The sequence below is a fragment of the Capsella rubella genome, unplaced genomic scaffold, assembly GCF_000375325.1.
Source record: "Capsella rubella cultivar Monte Gargano unplaced genomic scaffold, Caprub1_0 scaffold_4, whole genome shotgun sequence".
In the NCBI taxonomy this organism is placed as follows: domain Eukaryota; kingdom Viridiplantae; phylum Streptophyta; class Magnoliopsida; order Brassicales; family Brassicaceae; genus Capsella; species Capsella rubella.
In genome coordinates this window covers 7500315-7520806 of record NW_006238920.1, presented here as the reverse complement: position 1 = coordinate 7520806, position 20492 = coordinate 7500315, and the positions used below count along the sequence as shown (strand labels likewise).

General features: G+C 36.4%; 6 protein-coding genes across 7 annotated transcripts; 1 reads left to right on the top strand and 5 right to left on the bottom strand.

The window, feature by feature from the left end:
- The first annotated feature begins 41 nt into the window (after positions 1 to 41).
- On the top strand, positions 42 to 2057 carry LOC17888390 (probable protein phosphatase 2C 26). 2 transcript variants are annotated; one of them, XM_023784339.1, is made up of 11 exons: positions 42 to 215; positions 321 to 372; positions 474 to 553; positions 654 to 735; positions 811 to 881; positions 978 to 1057; positions 1152 to 1249; positions 1326 to 1449; positions 1533 to 1615; positions 1703 to 1751; positions 1847 to 2057. In XM_023784339.1, the coding sequence occupies exons 1-11, from the start codon at positions 82 to 84 to the stop codon at positions 1897 to 1899; spliced, it is 906 nt and encodes a 301-aa protein (XP_023640107.1). In that variant the 5' UTR covers positions 42 to 81; the 3' UTR covers positions 1900 to 2057. The 2 variants fall into 2 exon arrangements, with proteins under 2 accessions (XP_023640107.1, XP_023640108.1); XM_023784340.1 differs by having other exon boundaries at positions 190 to 215; positions 458 to 553.
- A 66-nt stretch (positions 2058 to 2123) lies between these two features.
- On the bottom strand, positions 2124 to 4304 carry LOC17889420 (mitoferrin). Its single transcript, XM_006296407.2, has 2 exons — positions 3305 to 4304; positions 2124 to 2587 (listed from the first exon to the last, which is right to left on the bottom strand). Exons 1-2 carry the CDS (start codon positions 4097 to 4099, stop codon positions 2381 to 2383), a joined length of 1002 nt encoding a protein of 333 aa, XP_006296469.1. The 5' UTR covers positions 4100 to 4304; the 3' UTR covers positions 2124 to 2380.
- Positions 4305 to 4702: 398 nt separating this feature from the next.
- On the bottom strand, positions 4703 to 6527 carry LOC17888387 (UDP-glycosyltransferase 87A1). The gene is made up of 2 exons (XM_006294119.2): positions 5841 to 6527; positions 4703 to 5729 (listed from the first exon to the last, which is right to left on the bottom strand). Exons 1-2 carry the CDS (start codon positions 6334 to 6336, stop codon positions 4852 to 4854), a joined length of 1374 nt encoding a protein of 457 aa, XP_006294181.1. The 5' UTR covers positions 6337 to 6527; the 3' UTR covers positions 4703 to 4851.
- A 462-nt stretch (positions 6528 to 6989) lies between these two features.
- Positions 6990 to 8515, bottom strand: LOC17889423 (extensin-2). The gene has a single exon (XM_006296404.2). The coding sequence runs from the start codon at positions 8495 to 8497 to the stop codon at positions 7100 to 7102; it is 1398 nt and encodes a 465-aa protein (XP_006296466.2). The 5' UTR covers positions 8498 to 8515; the 3' UTR covers positions 6990 to 7099.
- Positions 8516 to 9954: 1439 nt separating this feature from the next.
- LOC17889451 (UDP-glycosyltransferase 87A2) lies at positions 9955 to 11706 on the bottom strand. The gene is made up of 2 exons (XM_006294123.2): positions 11135 to 11706; positions 9955 to 11029 (listed from the first exon to the last, which is right to left on the bottom strand). Exons 1-2 carry the CDS (start codon positions 11631 to 11633, stop codon positions 10158 to 10160), a joined length of 1371 nt encoding a protein of 456 aa, XP_006294185.1. The 5' UTR covers positions 11634 to 11706; the 3' UTR covers positions 9955 to 10157.
- Positions 11707 to 14547: 2841 nt separating this feature from the next.
- LOC17889683 (LOB domain-containing protein 12) lies at positions 14548 to 15807 on the bottom strand. Its single transcript, XM_006296309.2, has 2 exons — positions 15549 to 15807; positions 14548 to 15275 (listed from the first exon to the last, which is right to left on the bottom strand). The coding sequence occupies exons 1-2, from the start codon at positions 15708 to 15710 to the stop codon at positions 14847 to 14849; spliced, it is 591 nt and encodes a 196-aa protein (XP_006296371.1). The 5' UTR covers positions 15711 to 15807; the 3' UTR covers positions 14548 to 14846.
- Between the last annotated feature and the right edge of the window lie 4685 nt (positions 15808 to 20492).

Genomic DNA, 20492 nt, shown 5'->3' with positions numbered 1-20492 from the left:
CGTACATTATCACAACCCTCGCATAAGTCACAACCACAGGATCGAAACAGAGAGTGATGACAGAGCAAGACGTCGGAAGAAATGGCGATTCCAATGACGAGAATTATGGTTCCTCACGCACGACCATCGCTTCGTCTCTCAAATCCAAACCTTTCAAATTCCACTCGTGTTAACTTCATCTGTCGCTCTGCTCCATCAGAACTCCAACCACTTCGGTCTGCTCTTTCTTTCCCTTGGCTACTTTTTAAAGTTTGATGAAAGTTCAATACTTTGCTCGAAACTGAGAACTCATTTGTCAAATATGTTTGCATTTCTTTTAGGCCTGATTTCTCTTTGTCTGTCGGAACTCACGCCATCCCTCATCCAGATAAGGTACATCAACTCTCTGTTTCTTCATTGTATGTCATGAATTGGTTGCTTAGAGGATATTTATGCAATTAAAAATCGACCTTTTTAGTGTCGAAATGATATAGGTAGAGAAAGGTGGTGAAGATGCTCTTTTCGTGAGTAGTTATAGAGGAGGAGTCATTGCTGTTGCAGATGGTGTCTCCGGGTAAGCTTTTAGCTTTTGCTTATGCTTATGCTAAACTTTGATCTGAGTTTCTTTCAGGGTTTATCTCAATTTTGTTAAAGTTTGTATCTTTTTGTCTCAGTTGGGCTGAACAAGATGTTGATCCTTCCTTGTTCTCCAAAGAGCTCATGGCTAATGCTTCTCGTCTAGTTGATGATGAAGAGGTAAGTTTAGAAATCTCAATGGAAGTGTTAGTTTTTCTTATGAGTGATTCTTTTGTTTTTCTTAAACTGGAACAGGTCAGATATGATCCTGGCTTTCTCATTGACAAAGCTCATACCGCAACTACTTCCAGAGGTTCTGCCACAATGTGAGATTTGAATGATTTGTCCTTATTGTTATTATCTTCAAGGTTGGTTTTTGTTCCTTTTTGGATAGCTTGATGTCGCAGTTGTTGGTGAAGCAGTATTCTAGCTATGCTTGAGGAGGTGGGTATTCTCAAAATAGGCAATGTAGGAGACTGCGGACTTAAGCTTCTTCGCGAAGGTTTTGTTACTTATCCTTTTGTAATATGGGGTGCTAGATTATTGTTTTATGTTTAGCCTTTGATCAAGAGATCTTCTTTCATTCTAATTTTCAGGTCAGATTATTTTTGCCACTACTCCACAAGAGCACTATTTTGACTGTCCTTACCAACTTAGCTCCGAGGGATCTGCTCAAACTTATCTAGATGCATCGGTAAATAAATCCTTACCACTCTTCGTGATTTGGGCTAGTATTGTACCTCTGTAACATTCTTTTGCAATTCAAGCAGTTTAGCATAGTGGAAGTACAGAAGGGAGACGTGATTGTGATGGGTTCAGATGGGCTTTTCGATAATGTGTTTGATCATGAGATCGTTTCGATAGTGACCAAGCATACAGATGTTGCAGAATCATGTATGTTTATCTATATACCATCTCTCTTGTTATTTAATCTGAAGTTTAGAAGTGTCATGGTTTGTTTTTTTCAACCATTACAGCGAGGTTATTAGCTGAAGTGGCTAGTAGCCATTCAAGAGATACAGAGTTTGAATCTCCATATGCATTAGAAGCAAGAACCCAGGCAAGATTTTAACTTGATCTAAGAATGAATTTGACCAGTTCACGCAAACTATATCTGAATCCACTTGTATGCGTTTTGACTTAATAGGGGTTTGATGTTCCTCTATGGAAAAAGGTACTTGGAAAGAAGCTTACAGGTAAATAAACAGCAATGTTGATGCATGATCCGACATTTCGATTTATGCTAAACAAGAGTAGTCTCTGAGTTGGTCTCTGGTTCTGAAACTTGCAGGAGGGAAGCTTGATGATGTCACTGTGATCGTTGCCAAAGTTGTTAGCTCATGAGTCACTCTGTTCATGATAAAGTTTGTGTGATCTTCTCTTTATTCTTTTTGTACAAGTCTTTGTCGAAACTTGTCCTTTTTATCATTGTTTTGGTCTTTTGGAGATCTTATCAAAGAAATAAATAAATGGTATTTCAAACAATAAGAATGTGTTTTCAATTCTATAGAAGAACTAAAGATCATTTCTCTGAAAATTTGAATCTTTATCCTTGTGAATGGACAATCTTTAAGCTCATCTATCTCTTTATAGTATTTTCTCATAAAAACAAACAAAACTACAAAATTTCTCTGTCAATGCAAATCAGAAAAAGGCCTTGTGGTTGTAACTCTAATCTGACAACATTATTACGTGAAAACGAATCATTATACAAACAGAGATCTCTCTAAGAGCTAGTGTTAACACTAACAAACCAGTAGCTCTATGAAGAATCAATCACCTGAATCAGGCAAGCAAATAAGCCGAACACATGTTTGTGTCTTTTTCAAGCTGTGTTTGATTCGCCATTCAGATCTTGAAAGAATGATTTGACTGTTTCATAAGTGGACCAGCAGATGGCAGCTGCTGGAGCATGGAATAACATTCTTGGTAGCCAACCTCTGGCTAGTCCCTTATAGCCGTCTTTCTTCACAATTGTTCGGAACACATCGCTTATTGAACTGCTCTTGAAACGGTCACAGCCACACACACCCTGAAAACATAAACAGAGACATATTCTCAGAACAGCCAAAAAACTCGAAGATGAAATTGCTATAAGCCAAAAAAGTGAGTTGCCAAAGATTCTGAAACCTAGAGCTGACAATTTATTAACCTTTCACTTCATCTTTCAAGACATAACTGATACCACACAAATAGGAACAAAGCCCCTAAATCAGTAAATTTATTGCCACAAAAGATCAAAGTCTGCCACTTTTACATCAAGGACACTTAGACCTTAACACCTACTAAATCTACACTTTTAGTCGCCTTCAAACCAGAACTAGTTAAAGCTATGCCACAAATATTCAAACCCTGCAAATTTTTACACCTACGAACACTTAGAAGTCAAACACAGAAACATGATAGCCTTGAGACCATACCAAACTCTACACGACTATAAAGTTTGATCTCTTTTCTCTACCTCATAAACTCAAACCAATTTCAAAGCTGAACTGGTTAAAGCTATAACCTACCCAATAACCACAGCCAAGTAGAATGTCATGACACCATGTCATGACATGTGCTTGTCAAGCTTTACGTAGACTAAAAGATAACCACAGAAATCAAAACAAGTTAATCTAAAGAACCTAATCCTAGTTATATGATCACAAAATAACGATGTTTAATGTAATCCAGCATCTAGTATACACCTATGTGACTACCTATAAAGATCATAATGTATATAAGTAAGTTAGTAATTTCTAATCACCTGACATTGCAATTGCGTCTTAACAACATCAAGCGGAGTAGTTACAGCAGCAGCCAACCCACCAGCAGCAGCTCCAGCAGTAGCATAAATCAACCAACCTTCCTCATCCTCTTCTCCACCAGCGTGCTCAGGCAACATCTCCCTCAACCCCCTCTTAACCGCCTCATAAGTCGTAAAATGAACAGCGGTGAACGGAGCATTCATCAACACCGTAGTTCTATACGAAGCGTAAAAGGCACCAAAACCTTCCTCACGCGTTACTCTCTTAATACAATCCCAAACTCCTTTATAAGTCCCATTCCCAATCTGCAACCTCTGCTTAACCATATCCATTGGAGTAAACACAGCATCACTCGATATAGTAGCGAAAACACCCGAAATCGCGTGTGCAGCCGAGTTATTCGGGTTGCCACCAGATAAAAACTTCTTAGAGACTTCATAGAATGAGAAATAAACAGCGTGAGCTGGTCCAGCACCAAGCCCCATTGCCCAAATACCTCTGTATAAAGCCGATGGTCCATCGGTTTTGATAATTGAACGGAAAGCTTGACGTATTCCGATTGGTTTAATCGGACATGAACGGAGAGCTTGCATATGGGTTTTGACTGTATCTACTGGAAACATAGCCATGTGTTCGACTGAGCCAGCGATTGAACCGGCGACCATGAGCTGCCAGAATCGAAGAGTGGTGTTTTGAGCTGGAACGACGATTGCTGGATGAAAATCCGGTGGTTGTGGGATTGGAAGAAGATCGGATTCTGGGAATTTGGATGCAGTTGTGGCTTCTGTCGCCATGTTTTAGGATTTTGAGAAAAAAGGTTTGAGCTTTAGGTGAGATAGAAGATGAATCTGAAGAAGGTAAGAGGTTGTTTAAATTAGGGTTCCGAGAAGGTTGGAGAAATACCAAATCTGGAGATTTCTCCGACCAGAGAGAGGAGGAGGCGGCGGTTAAACTTAAGACATAGATAAGGAGAAAGCCTCTGTCTTGTCTTGTGGGCTTTAAAATCCTTTCGCCAAGTAATAAATATTTTCTTGTCTTAACTTCGTTTTAGCCTAAAACAAAAGGAATAAAGGATAATGAACCGAACCAAAATAATATCCTCAAAGAAAGAAAAAAATATAAATCTAAATTACACCAAAAGAGAGATAAATTGACGTTAAAACTACATGTACAATTCTTTTTTTTTTTTTTTAATTTTGAAGATATACATGTGATTAAAATTTGATTTTGGAAAGCAAAAACCATATCTTATCATACGGTTTTTTAAATAATCAAACTTTATGTAATAAAATAGTGTGGTAAATCGTCAAAACTCCACAATGGCAAGATATTTGGGTGTTAAATTTACGAGGATTTGTCATGTTAAGACTAACACTGATATAAAGACTAAAACAAAATGCATAAACTTAATGATCAAATTAAACTAAATTTTAAATGCAACAAAGCATGTTGACGTCAAAAGCAAGTTAAAACAAAATAAGCTCTACCAAAGAGTCTTTAAGAAATTAACTAACAAACTATAGACACCAAGAATTAACAATAGAACTCAAACGATCTTGGTAATATCTTTCATGAATGTGTCGATGTTAGCATCAGAGGAACCGCCTTCAGCAACCGCGTCTCGACATGTTTCACTGAGATCACAAATCTGTCTTCTCATCTGGATTCCTTCTTCACTCTCTCCATCCATAAACCTTTTTACCAATTCCTTGATCTCATCACTCACTATCAACAACTCATTCTTCTTCTTGCTATCAATCCTCATTCCAACCTTCCACTCCTCAACAATCATCTTCGCGTTCAGAAACTGATCCCAAAAAACAGGAAATGTAAGCATTGGTACTCCCGAATATATCCCTTCCATGGTCGAGTTAAACCCGCAATGCGTCCAAAACCCGCCTACCGCCACATGACATAGCACGCGTAGCTGATCACACCAACTCACTACTACACCTGAGCTACCTTCAAGAGCCTCCTTAAGCTTTAACTCACCCCCACGAGCCACCCAAAGAAACCGGATTCCACTCTCTCTCACTCCTACCACTATCTCCTCCATCTGAGCTTCAGAGACCGAAAGAAAACTCCCCTGAGATATATAAAGCACAGAGCTTTCTGGTTGCTCATCAAGCCAATGAATGTAGTCAAGTTCGTTGTCCTTGCTTCCAACGGATAGTTCTTCAAAGGGTATTAACGGACCAATGGCGTAAACAGGGAAATCAAACTTGGAAGTGAAAAAGTCAATGGCTTTTGGTTCAAGCTCATAGGTGGAAGGGAAGAGAAGGTAATTTGCTTTGGAGAGCTCACCGAAAGACTTTTTGAATATATTGAAGACATGATGACTGTAGCCGTGAGTGATCTGCAAATCACGGATTTGCGTCGGAGACAAACCAGGGATGTAATCAACGATTTCGTCTAGTTTCGATTCTAGAAACAAACCCGCATTCAAGAATTACTAATCAATGTATATAAAAAGGATTGAACTTTACGATTTTTATCAATAAAAATGGGAACTTTGCTATCTGAAACAGAGTATACCTGATGGTTCAACCGGAAAATGGCCGTGACTTGCGAGAAGATCGGAGTGAGTGAAGAGAGAGAGAATCGTGGCGGACGTAGTCCAGAGAGAAGCCACCGGAATATTCCTTTTTATGCCGACACGCACTGCCCAAATGATGTAAGTGTCTGCGATGATTGCGTTGGGAGGTGGAGAACTGAGACCGTCAAGTAGCCGCTCGAACGGCTGCTCTAATTTGGTGAGGACGGCGTCGACGAAGCCGATGAAGTCGTTGGCCCGGACGAGTTCGGAAGGGATGAGATTTGGGAGAGTAGCGAAGTGGATACGGTTAGGTTTCGGGTCGGATCCAATGAACCCGAACCATTCTTCTGTGACGACGACTGTGACGATGAGGTTTGGGTCTCGCCGGACGAGGCGTTTGCAGAGGTTTAACATTGGGTTGATGTGGCCTCTTCCTGGCCAAGGCATGGCCACCACGTGGTGGAGTCCGAGTGGCTGAGGTTTAGTTGGATTCATAGGATGTGAAATGAGTGATTCTGGTTACTGTGACTAATGAGAGATTGAGAGAAGATGCATTAACAAACTACTAGACACCCAAAGATGAATCTCAGGATTGTTTCTCAGGCACTAAGACATGTGACAACTTTAGGAATCAACAAAGCAACGTTACTTGGAGTTGTGTTGTTTGGTTCCCACTTCGCACAAGGTGTGTTTTGGTTTTTTTTTTTTTTTTTTTTTTGCATGTGGTTAGCATTAAAAGACAAATTGTCAATGGGGTCGATACGAAAGCATGGGGTCTGTGGTGAAAGGGATCTAGAGATTACATTTACTTTGGATGTCCTTTACACATTCACCGTTTCGAAAAGGTTGTGTGGTTATTTTCTCAGCTCATCAATAACACCAGACTGGTCAGATACGTTAAATCGTCATATGATAGCTTCCCCGCACCGCACTCTTAGAACGTATGGCTCTCTGGCATATATATTACTTGCGACAAAAATATTCACCTTTTTACGAAAAAAATGTGATGATTAATTTGAACGTGCATATATCCCAATCCACAAATGACATGAAATATCATAAATTTTGAGCCAAATCTAACACAATGCGAGAAAAAAGTGCATATTAATTTAACAGAATATCCAAATTTTATTGGTTAAATAAAAAAAGTTTACAAGAGATAGTTGAACAAAACAACAAAATCAGAAGAATCAAGAAAAAGAAATCATTAAGAAAAAATTATTGCAATCATGTTTCTTGTTAATGAAACAATTCAAAATCAATAGTATGGTGTCTTGTAGACGTATGGTGGTGGTGGAGATTTGTAGTTAACCTTTGGAGAAGGAGAGTAGTATGGGGGAGGTGGGGAGCTGTAGACGTAAGGAGGTGGTGGAGATTTGTAGTTAACCTTTGGAGAAGGAGAGTAGTATGGGGGAGGTGGGGAGCTGTAGACGTAAGGAGGTGGTGGAGATTTGTAGTTAACCTTTGGGGAAGGAGAGTAGTATGGGGGAGGTGGCGAGCTGTAGACGTAAGGAGGTGGTGGAGATTTGTAGTTAACCTTTGGGGAAGGAGAGTAGTATGGGGGAGGTGGCGAGCTGTAGACGTATGGTGGTGGTGGGGATTTGTAGTTAACCTTTGGGGAAGGAGAGTAGTATGGGGGAGGTGGTGAGCTGTAGACGTATGGTGGTGGTGGGGATTTGTAGTCAACCTTTGGGGAAGGAGAGTAGTATGAGGGAGGTGGGGAGCTGTAGACGTAAGGAGGTGGTGGGGATTTGTAGTTAACCTTTGGAGAAGGAGAGTAGTATGGGGGAGGTGGCGAGTTGTAGACGTATGGTGGTGGTGGAGATTTGTAGTTAACCTTTGGGGAAGGAGAGTAGTATGGGGGAGGTGGTGAGCTGTAGACGTATGGTGGTGGTGGGGATTTGTAGTTAACCTTTGGGGAAGGAGAGTAGTATGGGGGAGGTGGCGAGCTGTAGACGTATGGTGGTGGTGGAGATTTGTAGTTAACCTTTGGGGAAGGAGAGTAGTACGGGGGAGGTGGAGAGCTGTATACGTACGGTGGTGGTGGGGATTTGTAGTCACCCTTTGGGGAAGGAGAGTAGTATGGGGGAGGTGGAGAGCTGTAGACATAAGGAGGTGGTGGGGATTTGTAGTCAACCTTTGGGGAAGGAGAGTAGTACGGGGGAGGTGGAGAGCTGTAGACGTATGGTGGTGGTGGGGATTTGTAGTCTACCTTTGGGGAAGGAGAGTAGTACGGGGGAGGTGGCGAGCTGTAGACGTATGATGGTGGTGGAGATTTGTAGTCTACCTTTGGGGAAGGAGAGTAGTACGGGGGAGGTGGCGAACTGTAGACGTATGGTGGTGGTGGGGATTTGTAATCAACTTTTGGGGAAGGAGAGTAGTACAGAGGAGGTGGTGAGCTGTAGACATATGGTTTTGGATGTGGTGTGTACTTAGGGCCTTGTCTTCTATATTGTGGTGAAGGTGGTGGTGATGTGGAGTAGTATGGGGAATACTTTTTAGGTGGGTATGGTGATTTGTGTTCAAGGCTGGGAGATTTGTATTCTGGTGTTTGAGGGGATGAGTAAGGGTATGATGTCACTGTAGCCGCAATTGCACTGAGGACCACAAGATAAACCATGCAATGCCCTAAACCCATAGCTTTTGAGGATCTCATCACAACCGTCACTGCTGTTTTTATTCTTTGTTTTGGTTATGATATTTACTTGAATGACCATGAACACCCTTTATATAGTTTTTCGTTTGTGTGTAAATATTATATTATCTTCTCAACTTGGGTTCGTGTGTGGCACTCCCAAGTATTATAGTAGAGGACGTGCTAAGTTGTTTGTTTGAAAAGTAGTGAGAATCTCCTCCAAATTGTTTTTAATATGTTTTCATATTGTTTCTTTGAATTGTATCGACTCAATAGATTGAAAGAACAAAAGATACCCATCGACTGATGATTATATTAGCTATAGAGACCTTTTTCGTTTAATTGTTACGAACGACAATTTTGTATTTTTTTTTTTTTTTGATAAACCCTATCGGCTGATCCGGTCAGCCCCGGTAGAAACGCACCGAAATGCTTTAGAGTGGACTACTCTCCGAAGAAACTATACAATTTTGTATTTATGTTTTTATAAATGTATCATATGTGTTTATTTTTATATAACACAACGGATCAATTAGTTTACAAGATTCTCCTGATTTTAGAAAATTTTAAGTTAAGTGGGTTATGGGAACATGACCGTTTTACAATACTTTGACTAGTTCGTCCCAAGCTTGTGTTCAATGTATAGTTTGGTTGCTGTTTTAGAAAATTTATTAGCACCAAAAGTATTAACATTATTCCTTATACAAACGACATGACGTTTATATATGATTCTTCATTGTGTGTTAAATTAGTCTAGAACTATCTTTCAACTAATCAAGGGTTGAGATTTTAAGAGTAACTCTTCGGATCAATTTTTACACATCAAATCAGTTTTTTTTTCTAAGGATTATAAGTTGAAGAATTCCATGGTATGTATATTGGAGTTGCTTAAGGCAACCTGAGGCTATTCTGATCGTGTGAGCAACATTTGGTTTTTACGACCATGTTCTTTCTTTATGGGCGACTACGTTCACCCAATATAATAATATAAGAAAATTAACGAAGAAACTGATAATTAATTAACATTGTTCTTTCTAGTCTTTTTTGTATCTCATAACAATTCATCTGGCATAGCGTGTAGACCAATACTATTATAAGTTTGTATCGCAAAAGTAGCAATTTCAGTGGGATGGCTCTTTCTCTTGCGTTGTGGTCTTCAAAGTTATATAGCGCTGTACAATGGCAAAGGCTTCGGGTTCATTCTTGATAGTGAATCACGAGACAACAAATGTGACAACTTTATACGTTCAAGATTCAGATTCAGAATTCTGCTCTTGTTTCCACATCATCAGAAATTTTCTTTTTTTGAATTTAATGTTAAATTATATTCAAAAGAAAAATTTACGGTTTTACAACAAGTGCAACTTTGTTTAAAAAAAAATAAAAATAAAAATAAAAACAAATCTTAAAACTTTCAAAAACAAATCGAAATCAAAAGATCAAATGATTATGATTTTGCTACAGCAGATTGATATTGATAAAAACAAACTATTTGTACATTGTGATATAACAAAAGATTGATATTGATAAAAAACATGTGGAATCGTATTCAACCACCGTACAGAAGTTTGTGTATCTTGCTTTATTACTCGAACATATCCCTAACATCAATTAGACATAAGAAGATTTAAACCATCAATTGTAACAACAATGTGCCGAACAAAAAAAAGCTCATTGAACCTTAATTTGTATTGGTAATATCCCTAACGAAAGCGTCAATGTTAGCAACAGAGGAACCGCTTTCAGCAACTGCTCCTCGACTGATCTTACTGAGGTCACAAGCCATTCTTCTCATTTCCTTCACTTCTTCACTCTCTCTATCCATAAACCTCTTCACTACTTCCTTGATCTCATCTCTCCCTATCAACAACTCCCTATTTTTCGACCTCTTGATCCTCATTCCGATCCTCCAGTCTTCAACAATCATCTTAGCATTCAAAATCTGATCCCAAATCAAAGGAAACACCAGCATTGGTACTCCCGAGTATATCCCTTCCAATGTCGAGTTAAACCCGCAATGCGTCCAAAACCCGCCTACAGCTTTGTGACACAGCACGCGAAGCTGATCGCACCAGCTCACCACTACACCTGAGCTACCTTCAAAAGCCTCCTTAAGCTTCAACTCACCCCCACGAGCCACCCAAAGGAACCGGACTCCACTCTCTCTCACTCCAACCACTATCTCCTCCATCTGAGCTTTGGAGACCGAAAGAAAACTCCCTTGAGATATATAAATCACAGAACCTTCCGGTTGCTCATCAAGCCACTGGATGTAATCAGATTCTCTACCCTCATTCTCAACGTGTAGTTCTTCAAAGGGAATTGAAGGACCGATAGCGTAGACCGGGATATCAAGCTTAGAGGTGTAAGCCTCAATGGCTTTAGGTTCAAGTTCGTAAGCAGTGGTGAAGAGAAGGCACTTAGCTCCAGAGAGCTCATCAAAACACAACTTAGCTTTCTTGAAGAGTCGGTGGCTGTAACCCTCAAATATTGGTGGCAAATCTCGGAGTTTTGTCGGAGATAAACCGGGGACATAATCAACAATCTCATCTCCTTTAAATTATAGGACAAATCAAGATTCAACAAGAAACCATATATAACAGTAAAAATACTAAGTCTTGAAAATGGAACTTTCTAAGCTAAGTCAGTGATGTTTACCTGATGGTTTAGTCAGTGCATGACCGTGACTTATGAGTAGATCCGAGTGAAGGAAGAAGGAGAGAATCGTGGCTGACATTGTCCAGAGAGAAACCACCGGAATATTCCTTCTTTTGCCGACACGTACTGCCCAAACAAGGTAAGTGTCAGCGATTATTACACTCGGAGGCGGCGAATTGAGTCGGTCATCAAGAAGCTTCTCGAACGGCTCCTCTAATATTGTGTAGACGGCATCAATGAAGCCTATAAAGTTTTTGGCCCGGACGAGCTCGGAAGGGATGAGATTAGGGAGAGTGGCGAAGTGGATCTGGTCGGGTTTCGGGTCGGATCCAATGAACCCGAGCCATTCTTCAGTGACAACGAAAGTGACGTGGAGGTCAGGGTATCGTTGGACTAGGCGTTTACATAGGTTCATCATCGGGTTGATGTGGCCTCGACCTGGATAAGGCATGGCCACAACGTGACTGAGTTGGTCTGGTGATGATTGAGTTGGATCCATAGAGTGGGAAGAGTATGATTCTAGTTCGTGTGAACGTGACTAAGGAAGTGAAGAGAGTTTATATCTCTATCTCTTCGGTTGGATGAGTCATATAACATATAATAAAAAAACAGGGTGGTCCAATGTTTGGTCATTTGGTGTGCCGTATACGGCGTGTGATGACTATAAAGTTAAATTTAAAAGTGTTAACAAAATTCGATTTTTCTTCATTCCAGAAATATAAAAAGAATTTATTAAGACTTGAAATTTGTACCATTAGACTAGAAAAACAAAAACTTTAACTAATAAAAACTTAATCTTGTAAACCAAGCTTTATCGCTTTTGAGAATCCAAAAGTCACTTGTTCTAAATTTCAACTAGTTTTTATAGTCTAACTAAAAGTCGGTTCTTAACTGACTTTATGCTGGATTAGGTTGGTATTGTACGACGTCGAATGGTGAACCTACTATGGGCGCTGCCAACCTCAGAAGGAGTCTCTCACCCTTACATACAGAAGTTGAAGCATTAGTGTGGGCAATGAAATGTATGATTGAAATAGCGAGACGTGACGTGACTTTTATTACAGACTGTTCAGATTTGGTGGAGATGGTGTCTTCCCCAGCAGAATGGCCGGTATTTTTCACCTATTTGGAGGAAATTAAGGCGGATAGGAAAATATTTTCTTCTTTTTCTTTAGTTAAAGTTCCTCGAAATTCTAATCTTAATACGGACATGTTAGCACGTAAAGTGCGTACTGAACCGGTTTGTATGTAAACAATATTCTTTTCTCTTGGCTCTTTTGAGTCTGTATTATTGATGTTGACAAAAAAAAAAAAAAGTCGGTTCTTAACTCAATCAGGACTTAGCAAAAGAGTCGGTTCTTGGTCAAACCGATCGAACTAGTCGGTTTGATCTAATTTTAAGAACCTTGGTAAAGGAAGATAAGTGTCCGACACTCAAGAGTCTCAGACCCCCCAAAAAATTGGACCCGTCCTTGTTTTGATCGGGTACTCATCTTGTCATAAAAATGAAGGTGGTCCACTAGTCCAAACAGGTTTTAAAAAAGTGAAAGCGACCAAATCCGAAGCCATAATGGTTTTTATTTGTTCTTTCTTCGACTAAAATAAGGCTAAACACTGATAGTAATGGGCCTCCATATATATCTTCGTCCGATCGATGGGTTGCTACATTATTTTTTCTTCTTTCAAACTCTAAATTGGACCATAGTCCACGACTTTGAGATAGTATATTTCTAAGATAATAATGTTGTGGTATGTCTCTTATATATAGCATTCATATTCAGATGATAAAGATGATCAATTACTTAAAACTTAGTATTTTACTAAGTAACAGTTTACATGCAGTCTAAATGTTTTTAAAAGTACTCCTATATATAGTGTTGTGGTATGTCTCTTATATATAGCATTCATATTCAGATGATAATAATGTTGTGGTATGTCTCTTATATATAGCATTCATATTCAGATGATAAAGATGATCAATTACTTAAAACTTAGTATTTTACTAGTAACAGTTTACATGCATGGTCTAAATGTTTTTAAAAGTACTCCTTCAGAAAAAGACTATATTTTATATCCATAAGGTTTCTAATTACGTTAATATTTTAGGTTTCATAATATAATTACAAACCTAAGCTATTAATTATCATGCTTCTGTCATGTATTCATGAATTTGAAAATCGCTTATTATGTTTTCTTATATTTCACAGCCTGCATTTGTTAGGTAGCCAACCAACAGATAAGTTCGTTGAGGTGTGCATAAATTAATTAAAGGCAACAACTTTGGATTTATATGTAAATCTTAACTTTGTTCTGCCATTGTATGCATAATTATTTTGTCTAATCACTCTTACTTCTTGTTAAAAATTAACTTAGGTTTAGCAAATAAGAAAAATCAGTTCACACATGGCCAAAATAAATAAAAATTTGCGCACGTGCATGGAGCACATGCACGTCTACGTGTAATTAATTAGATGAATACATGCGTCTAACTTACTGATTTTTGTATATACTATACAAATTAAGAGAAATGTATTGTCAACAAAAAGTTTTATTAAGAGTCCTAACTAAACAAAGTTGTTACGCGTAAAGTTAAAGATAGAGTATTATTATCCCAATAATTATATCATATATTATGAGTATGACAGTTATAAGTTCTCTGGCTTGGTACGATCGTCAAAAACAAGTTATAAGTTATTTGAAATTTTTTTAAAAATAAATGAAATTTTGAAAGAACATGATCGATTATTTTTAGTTATTAGATTCTTTCCCATGTAGGCAGACAGTATTTTTGATATATTTTTTCGTCGAGTGATCACATGAACACTAGCAAATAGATAACATAATCAAATTGCAACACTACCACCTCCTCTTTTCTAATTTAATTTTGATGAATTAAAATTCTATATATAAAAATGGATTAGTACAAAAGCAACAGTAGAGGCGACTTTGTGTTCTAACGTGTAGCTTATGATTAATCAAATCAGGTCGGTCGAATAAATCTATTGTGAGTCAAATTGTAAAGGTTGAATCATGTAGATTTCCCTTTTTTGAATATAATGTGGATTTGCAACTTGAGGTTTTAATTTTTTTATCGCAAGTAGAAACAAAATCTACATTTTTAGTATATATAGTAAAGTTGATTCTTGAAAAAGTAGAGTTGCTTTTGGCTTTGCATGTGTTCTTCTAAGACTAATTAACATAAGTTTTTTTTTTTGGTAAGACTAATTAACATAAGCTTAATAAAGATATAAAATATTTGAGACTTTTTGGTCAATTCTTTAAACTAATCCATAATTAAATCCATGTTAAATTCCTCTTAATTTGAACGCGACAAAGTTGTGAATCGGTTTGCTTGAAAAAATAGTGTAGTTGGTACTATGGTAGAGCCATTTCTTGAAGACTTCAAATAAAATAAAATTGGGATTGGAATTAGATCTAATTTTCACTGTTCAAACGATGGGAAAAGAAAAATGAGAAGTGCGAAACCAAATTAAGAGAAAAAAAAAAAAAACAGATCTCTAATCCTAAAGCTTCTAATAACTACACATCTCATGACCATCACATGCATGCATTTAAGCTTTTGACTTATACTACTTTCCTTACACGAAACCTGTTCCCATATTCTCTTTTTTCAACATAGCCAAGAAGTAAAACTTGTCGAAACTTCACTGAGCCTTTTTGTTTTAACCAACGAAAATTAATTTTATTGAATTTAAGTCCAAAGAGATTCTTGCTTAAGAGGGTCTTGCATTTGCATTTGCATCTGCATTTGCATTATGCTGCTTGGAGATGCAAAGTTAGAGTTGAACTGCCCGGAAGACATGGCATAACCTAAGTTGTTATTGTTGTTGTTGTTGTTGTTGCAGTTACTGATGTTGTTGTTGTTGTTTTGTAGCAAGAGAGCCTTGTGGTCTTGGTCTAGTTCAAGAACTTGATGATGAGACTGTAAGGTTGGCTCGTTTTGCATCTGAATGCAAAGAATCTCGGCTTGAGCCACTGCTAGTTGCATCTGAAGCTGCGAGACTTGGTTTTGTAAGTAGGAGATTGCTCCTACGCATCCATATACTGGATCTCTCACTCGTGCGTTTGCCTCGAAAACTAGACTATTCACTGCGTCAGCTCTTTGATGAACCGGTAGCTCCTGTAACGTACAGTTTACACAAATCATTTAACCATTCTTTGTTTATATATAAGTACTTACTTGGTAGCACATAACAATTCATATATGTTTATATAGCCTTTTTCAAGCATAATTAACCAACAAATTCAAAATAATATATGAAACTTAATAAAGCTTTGTTGGAGTGAAATATTTTTATTTAATGTTTCTATGTATAAAAGTAGTTTAGCATTTAACCAAAACACACACACAAAATATATAATATAGTTATGGTGGAATGGGAAAGAGATGAACCTGCAACATTTTGCTAACGTTACTTGCTCCAAAGACCTTATGAACAATGGCGAATTTGTGAGGATCGTCAGGAGGAAAATAAGGTGCAAAGATGCAGTCTTTTGCACAGCGTCGTCGAAGAAGCTTACACGATGCACATGGCGATGATCCTGGACCGGCCATATTCTAGTACTATATATATATGATCACGACCACACCGGTTTAAACTATGACAGGAGTTGGAATCCTTACTAAGTATGAGTTCTCTTGTACTTTTGAGAATTAGAGAAGGGAAGAAAGAAAAGCTTAGAGTTAAAGGGAGAGGAGTTTGAGAGGTGTGTATTTATAATAGGTTTTTGAAAAGGCTTTCTTCTAGAGAGAGCGAGGTTGGTGTTCACATGTGTTCATTTAATTCTAACTTTAAATGGTATACTACATTATTTATTTATAACTTAAATATTAAAACACCTATCCCCATAGTTTTACAACAAGTTATATTGTATTTTCATTAATTATAGCCATAAAAACTTCTCTAATATTTTCCGTCTTTGTTTTAGACTGATACTTTTTCTCGTTACAATTACATCGATTTGTTATTTAATCTTATACTTCTAATAGTTTATTAAGCCGTATATCATTCTTAATTCGTCTAATTCTAGTAATACTTTTTTCTTTATCATGTTACCCAATTTGGTGTCTAAAGAAGACTCAAAGCTCGGTAATTAATTAACTATTGAGAGAAAAACCAATCATAAAATACTATAGTGTATAACTTTGTCTTGAAACTCTAATTTGTAACTTGAAAGAAAGAAAAGCATAATACTATGTATTTTTCTTCAAAGTTGAGATTATCTAGAAAAAGATAGGGTCTTCAGTATTTAAGAGATTTAGTATACTATTTCATTATATTTACAGCATCATAACAGTGTGTATAGATCCTTAATTTGGACTATAAGATTGATATGTACACATTAACGCAATGACGTTTCTGACCTTGAGAGAAGAAGAAAAGAAAGATGCATGGTGGAAGTGAGTGAGCACCGCAAAGGCGCGTGATAGGTTGGCGTCCGATGCAGTATGAGAAGTTTCCCCACGTTGTCCTTTGACTCTTCTCTTCTTTGTTTAACACACACGACAGTCGTACCATTTACTAACCTCTCTTATAATTATCTTTATTTGTTTATGTTTATTCTAGTCTCTCGATGTCTTAATCTTCTCTCTTTTTTTAAATTACAAAGGTCGAGGAGAGTGAGATGGGTGCATTACAAAGAAAGATATTCATTAGGTTGTGTTATAATTATAAAAATTTTAACAACAAGAAGAAATATACTATGATTTTTACAATTCATTATGATCGTGTGTATGTTTAGAGGGTACACAAGAACTAACTTGATGATGTTACAAATTCAAGATTTCGAATGCTTAAGGAAGTGAGAAAGCAAAACAAGAGGATTTATTACAAATTTGTAATGATCGACTTGGTTCAAGCTAAACGATCGTGATTCTCCTTGACTAAAAAGATCACCACACTCATGAATGAGTTTAAAAACACCTTCTGAACCACATCTAATTGAGATCATCTCAACCTAAAGATACATAGGTTTTAATAGAAGTTTAGATGATATATGAATAATTTTAGCTCTATATTTTTGTAATATAAAATAATAATTGTTACCTTCTTGACACCCCAAAACAAATAAAATTACATGGTTTGAAAAACAAAAATTCATATTTGACTTCTTCTAACTCAAAAGGAAAACGAAACAAAAAAGTTGGTTAGGCAATTAACTATAAAAAAAATATGAAAAGAATATTAGGAGAGAGAGAGTGGGTAATGTTAGGATAATACACTATGCTATGGAAGCAGTGAGAATGACGTGAAACCCTAATTAGGACCGAGACTCGTTTAGAAATGGCCTCCAACGTGAATGTTTGTTGCCTTGAAAAGACATTCACATCAAAACTTCAACCAATCTCTCCTTCACACACACTATAGTTATTAAAACTCAACACTATTTTAATCTTTTTGTAATGTGATTATGAGAATAATAATGTTGGCCAGGGAGCTAGCTAGGCTCGTGTTTTCATGGCAAGACATTGATTAATTAAAACAAGATGGTCTGAATTAAGAACTCAGGACAGAATCTCTGCGAAGCATCTTAGGTCAGCGACTTCGATGCGTAAAAAGTAACATTTGTTTTTATTGGATTATGGAGAGAGCCAAATTTTAAAACCAAACTGATAATAAACATTTTGTCTTATTTTTAACTAATACCAAAGTAAGACAAAAAACCATGGTAAACGTACGCCTCAATTCTTTAGTTTACTTTAAAGAAGATAATATCAGACTAATGGTTTTTTCTTGGCACCACAAAAAATGAAATTAATGTTTTATCTTAGCATTAACGAATGAGTGTGTGGTTTCACACATTTCTAGCAAAACATAGGTTTTGTTGCACAATAGCAGTCAAAAAAGTTGTCTTGCTTTTACCATTGGCTTGAAAACAAGATTTCATGTCTCCACATTATTACACCGAGAAGTCCTTATATATACAAGCTTAATTCTTATAGTTAAATTTATCAATTAAGATTGATGTACATGTAAAAAGTAGAATTTCAGAACAAAATAATATGAATATCATACCTCTAATTCGTGTGAAAAACGACATAATTAAATATTATGAAAACGGTATGAGTGTGATAGATGTGAAGTATACAAATTTAAATTCCGTTAAACTTTACAAAGGACTTGAATGACATGGTTAACAATATGGATGTGAAGTTTAGAGGTGTGATTAATATTATGGGAGATGATGAGTAATAATTAATTAATCCATAAAAAATCGCACAACAAGACAGACGTTGAACATCGTTTTGAACAACCTAAAAACCTAATTAACGTCCAAAAGTTGTAGATGTAGTTTCTCTTTACACAGTATTCAAAGACCTAACACCTTTTTGAATCCAAGAAGAACAAGTATTTGTGCACTTTTTTTCTTCGATTTTCTAGCCAAAAGTCCCATATGACTTCTGTCTACCTACGTACCAAAAACAATATATAAGATCTATCTTGCTCAAGAGAAATAATAAATTCGACTGTGTTGAGCAGTATTTTACACAATTTTAATTTTGTTCATTAACGGCATTTTCACCTTGTGGACGTTGTGTATATAAAAATACAAATTTCATTTGTAAATATATTTGTTCACTAATCTTTTTATTTTCCGAAAGCATAAAACTGATCCAAGGAAAATATGGGCATCAAGCAATAGTATTAGCACTTAATCTAAGTTGTATAACTTTAAGTTTAATATTTGACTAAAGACGACAAAAAATATTAATCATTTTTCCGACAACAGAAAATTCTAATTTTTGGTTAGAGCAAATAGAAACAAACCAATTTCTTATAAACAAATATATATTTATATTTTACAATATATAGTTAAATATCTTTTTTACGTGGTTATGTTAGATAAGAGTTTTTCTTTTAACTTTCCTCTCCGAAGAAGTCTTGTCTATGTTTAATAAAAATCTAAACGCATGTTAATTAATCAAAGTATACGTAACACGTGTATTCGTGTATAATGGTCAAGAAGATAATATAGTAGATGAGATTTTATATGTACATAGTCTTAATTACTAAACATGACGACTTGTCAATCACTAAACAATCATGGTTGGTTCACAACATCACATATTTTGTAGTTTCTGTATTTATGTACGTGTATCTATAAGAAGACGGGTATAATTATAAACCATCAACGATGTTACTTATACTATGAGGAGATCGAAGATACATACATACATGCATCATTTCTAACTACACTATTATTGATCTTGAGAGGGATTAATTTAGTAAGAGTCCATTGTGTGAATATAATTAAAATAACAACATAAATCCAGAGGAAATTAATGCAAGACCCACAAAACGAGATCCGACACAAGGCTAATTAGAGTGTCTTTTTAAAAGAAAAACCCTAATTAATGTCTGAAGAGATTCTTAAAATAAATGGTTTTTTGATAAAAGCCCTTAAGAGAAGTTTCAACCATCACATTTAATGAATTCCACATGAGTCCAAGCTTTCTAATCCACTCTTTCCCAAGTGATCAACTCCTCTCTTTTTACCTCAATTAATTCCACTTTTTACAATATCTAATTTATCTTACTAATTACTAATTTACAGCTTCTTTACAACAAAAATGATAAAAATATTCTAATAGTTGCCCATATATATATGTAAAATCTACGATGGCTAAAATATATATATGTGCGTCCAGCAAAAACTTGATTTCCGACCTAAGTTGACCACTATCTTAACGTAAAGAATCTAAACCTTTTAACTTAAAATAAAAAAGAAAATTATTATCATCTATACCAAGAAAAACATACTCCATAACCCTAGAAACTATAGTGTTAGAAAGTGGTTATGATTCTTAATAATATTATCAAATTCATGTGATGCATCTAAGGAATGTTTTTAAACCCCAAAATAGCGGGGACATGCAATGAAAAAACCATTTGACTAGTTTGTGACCATCGCCCACAATAATCCCTACAAACTTATTCGCTAGATAGCATATGTTATATCATCTATATTAATTAATGAGTACGTAGTTTTATACACAAAGAATTATCAACTTGGATGTGTTAGGCACCCACAATTAATGTATGATTCATCTATCAGATTTATCTAGAATTGTCTTCTAGCCCCTCCAAATTGTTATCATCAACTTCTATTAAAATACTACCATGCATCTCAAGATTTGCCAACATATTTGAATTAATCTTATAAACGTGGTTCAAACTATATAAGTCCAAATCACAATCAACCCCTATAAATAATGCTACAAGCCAACAGTCAACTATATATATTTCTGTTGAAATTGTTAATTTCCTAATCAATCCAATGAATGATTCTATAAAAATTACTACTCTTTCGATATGATTGCCAAGATCTTCAATGG

Coding starts and splice junctions, on each gene's coding strand:
- LOC17888390 (XM_023784339.1), top strand. CDS start 82: ATGGCGATTCCAATGACGAGAATTATGGTTCCTCACGCACGACCATCG. Junction 1,250..1,325: donor AAACTTATCTAGATGCATCG/GTAAATAAATCC, acceptor CAATTCAAGCAG/TTTAGCATAGTGGAAGTACA. Junction 1,450..1,532: donor TACAGATGTTGCAGAATCAT/GTATGTTTATCT, acceptor CAACCATTACAG/CGAGGTTATTAGCTGAAGTG.
- LOC17889420 (XM_006296407.2), bottom strand. CDS start 4,099: ATGGCGACAGAAGCCACAACTGCATCCAAATTCCCAGAATCCGATCTT. Junction 2,588..3,304: donor AGACGCAATTGCAATGTCAG/GTGATTAGAAAT, acceptor TTATGTTTTCAG/GGTGTGTGTGGCTGTGACCG.
- LOC17889423 (XM_006296404.2), bottom strand. CDS start 8,497: ATGAGATCCTCAAAAGCTATGGGTTTAGGGCATTGCATGGTTTATCTT.
- LOC17889683 (XM_006296309.2), bottom strand. CDS start 15,710: ATGGCCGGTCCAGGATCATCGCCATGTGCATCGTGTAAGCTTCTTCGA. Junction 15,276..15,548: donor ACGTTAGCAAAATGTTGCAG/GTTCATCTCTTT, acceptor TGTACGTTACAG/GAGCTACCGGTTCATCAAAG.
- LOC17889451 (XM_006294123.2), bottom strand. CDS start 11,633: ATGGATCCAACTCAATCATCACCAGACCAACTCAGTCACGTTGTGGCC. Junction 11,030..11,134: donor TGCACTGACTAAACCATCAG/GTAAACATCACT, acceptor TATAATTTAAAG/GAGATGAGATTGTTGATTAT.
- LOC17888387 (XM_006294119.2), bottom strand. CDS start 6,336: ATGAATCCAACTAAACCTCAGCCACTCGGACTCCACCACGTGGTGGCC. Junction 5,730..5,840: donor TTTTCCGGTTGAACCATCAG/GTATACTCTGTT, acceptor GTTTGTTTCTAG/AATCGAAACTAGACGAAATC.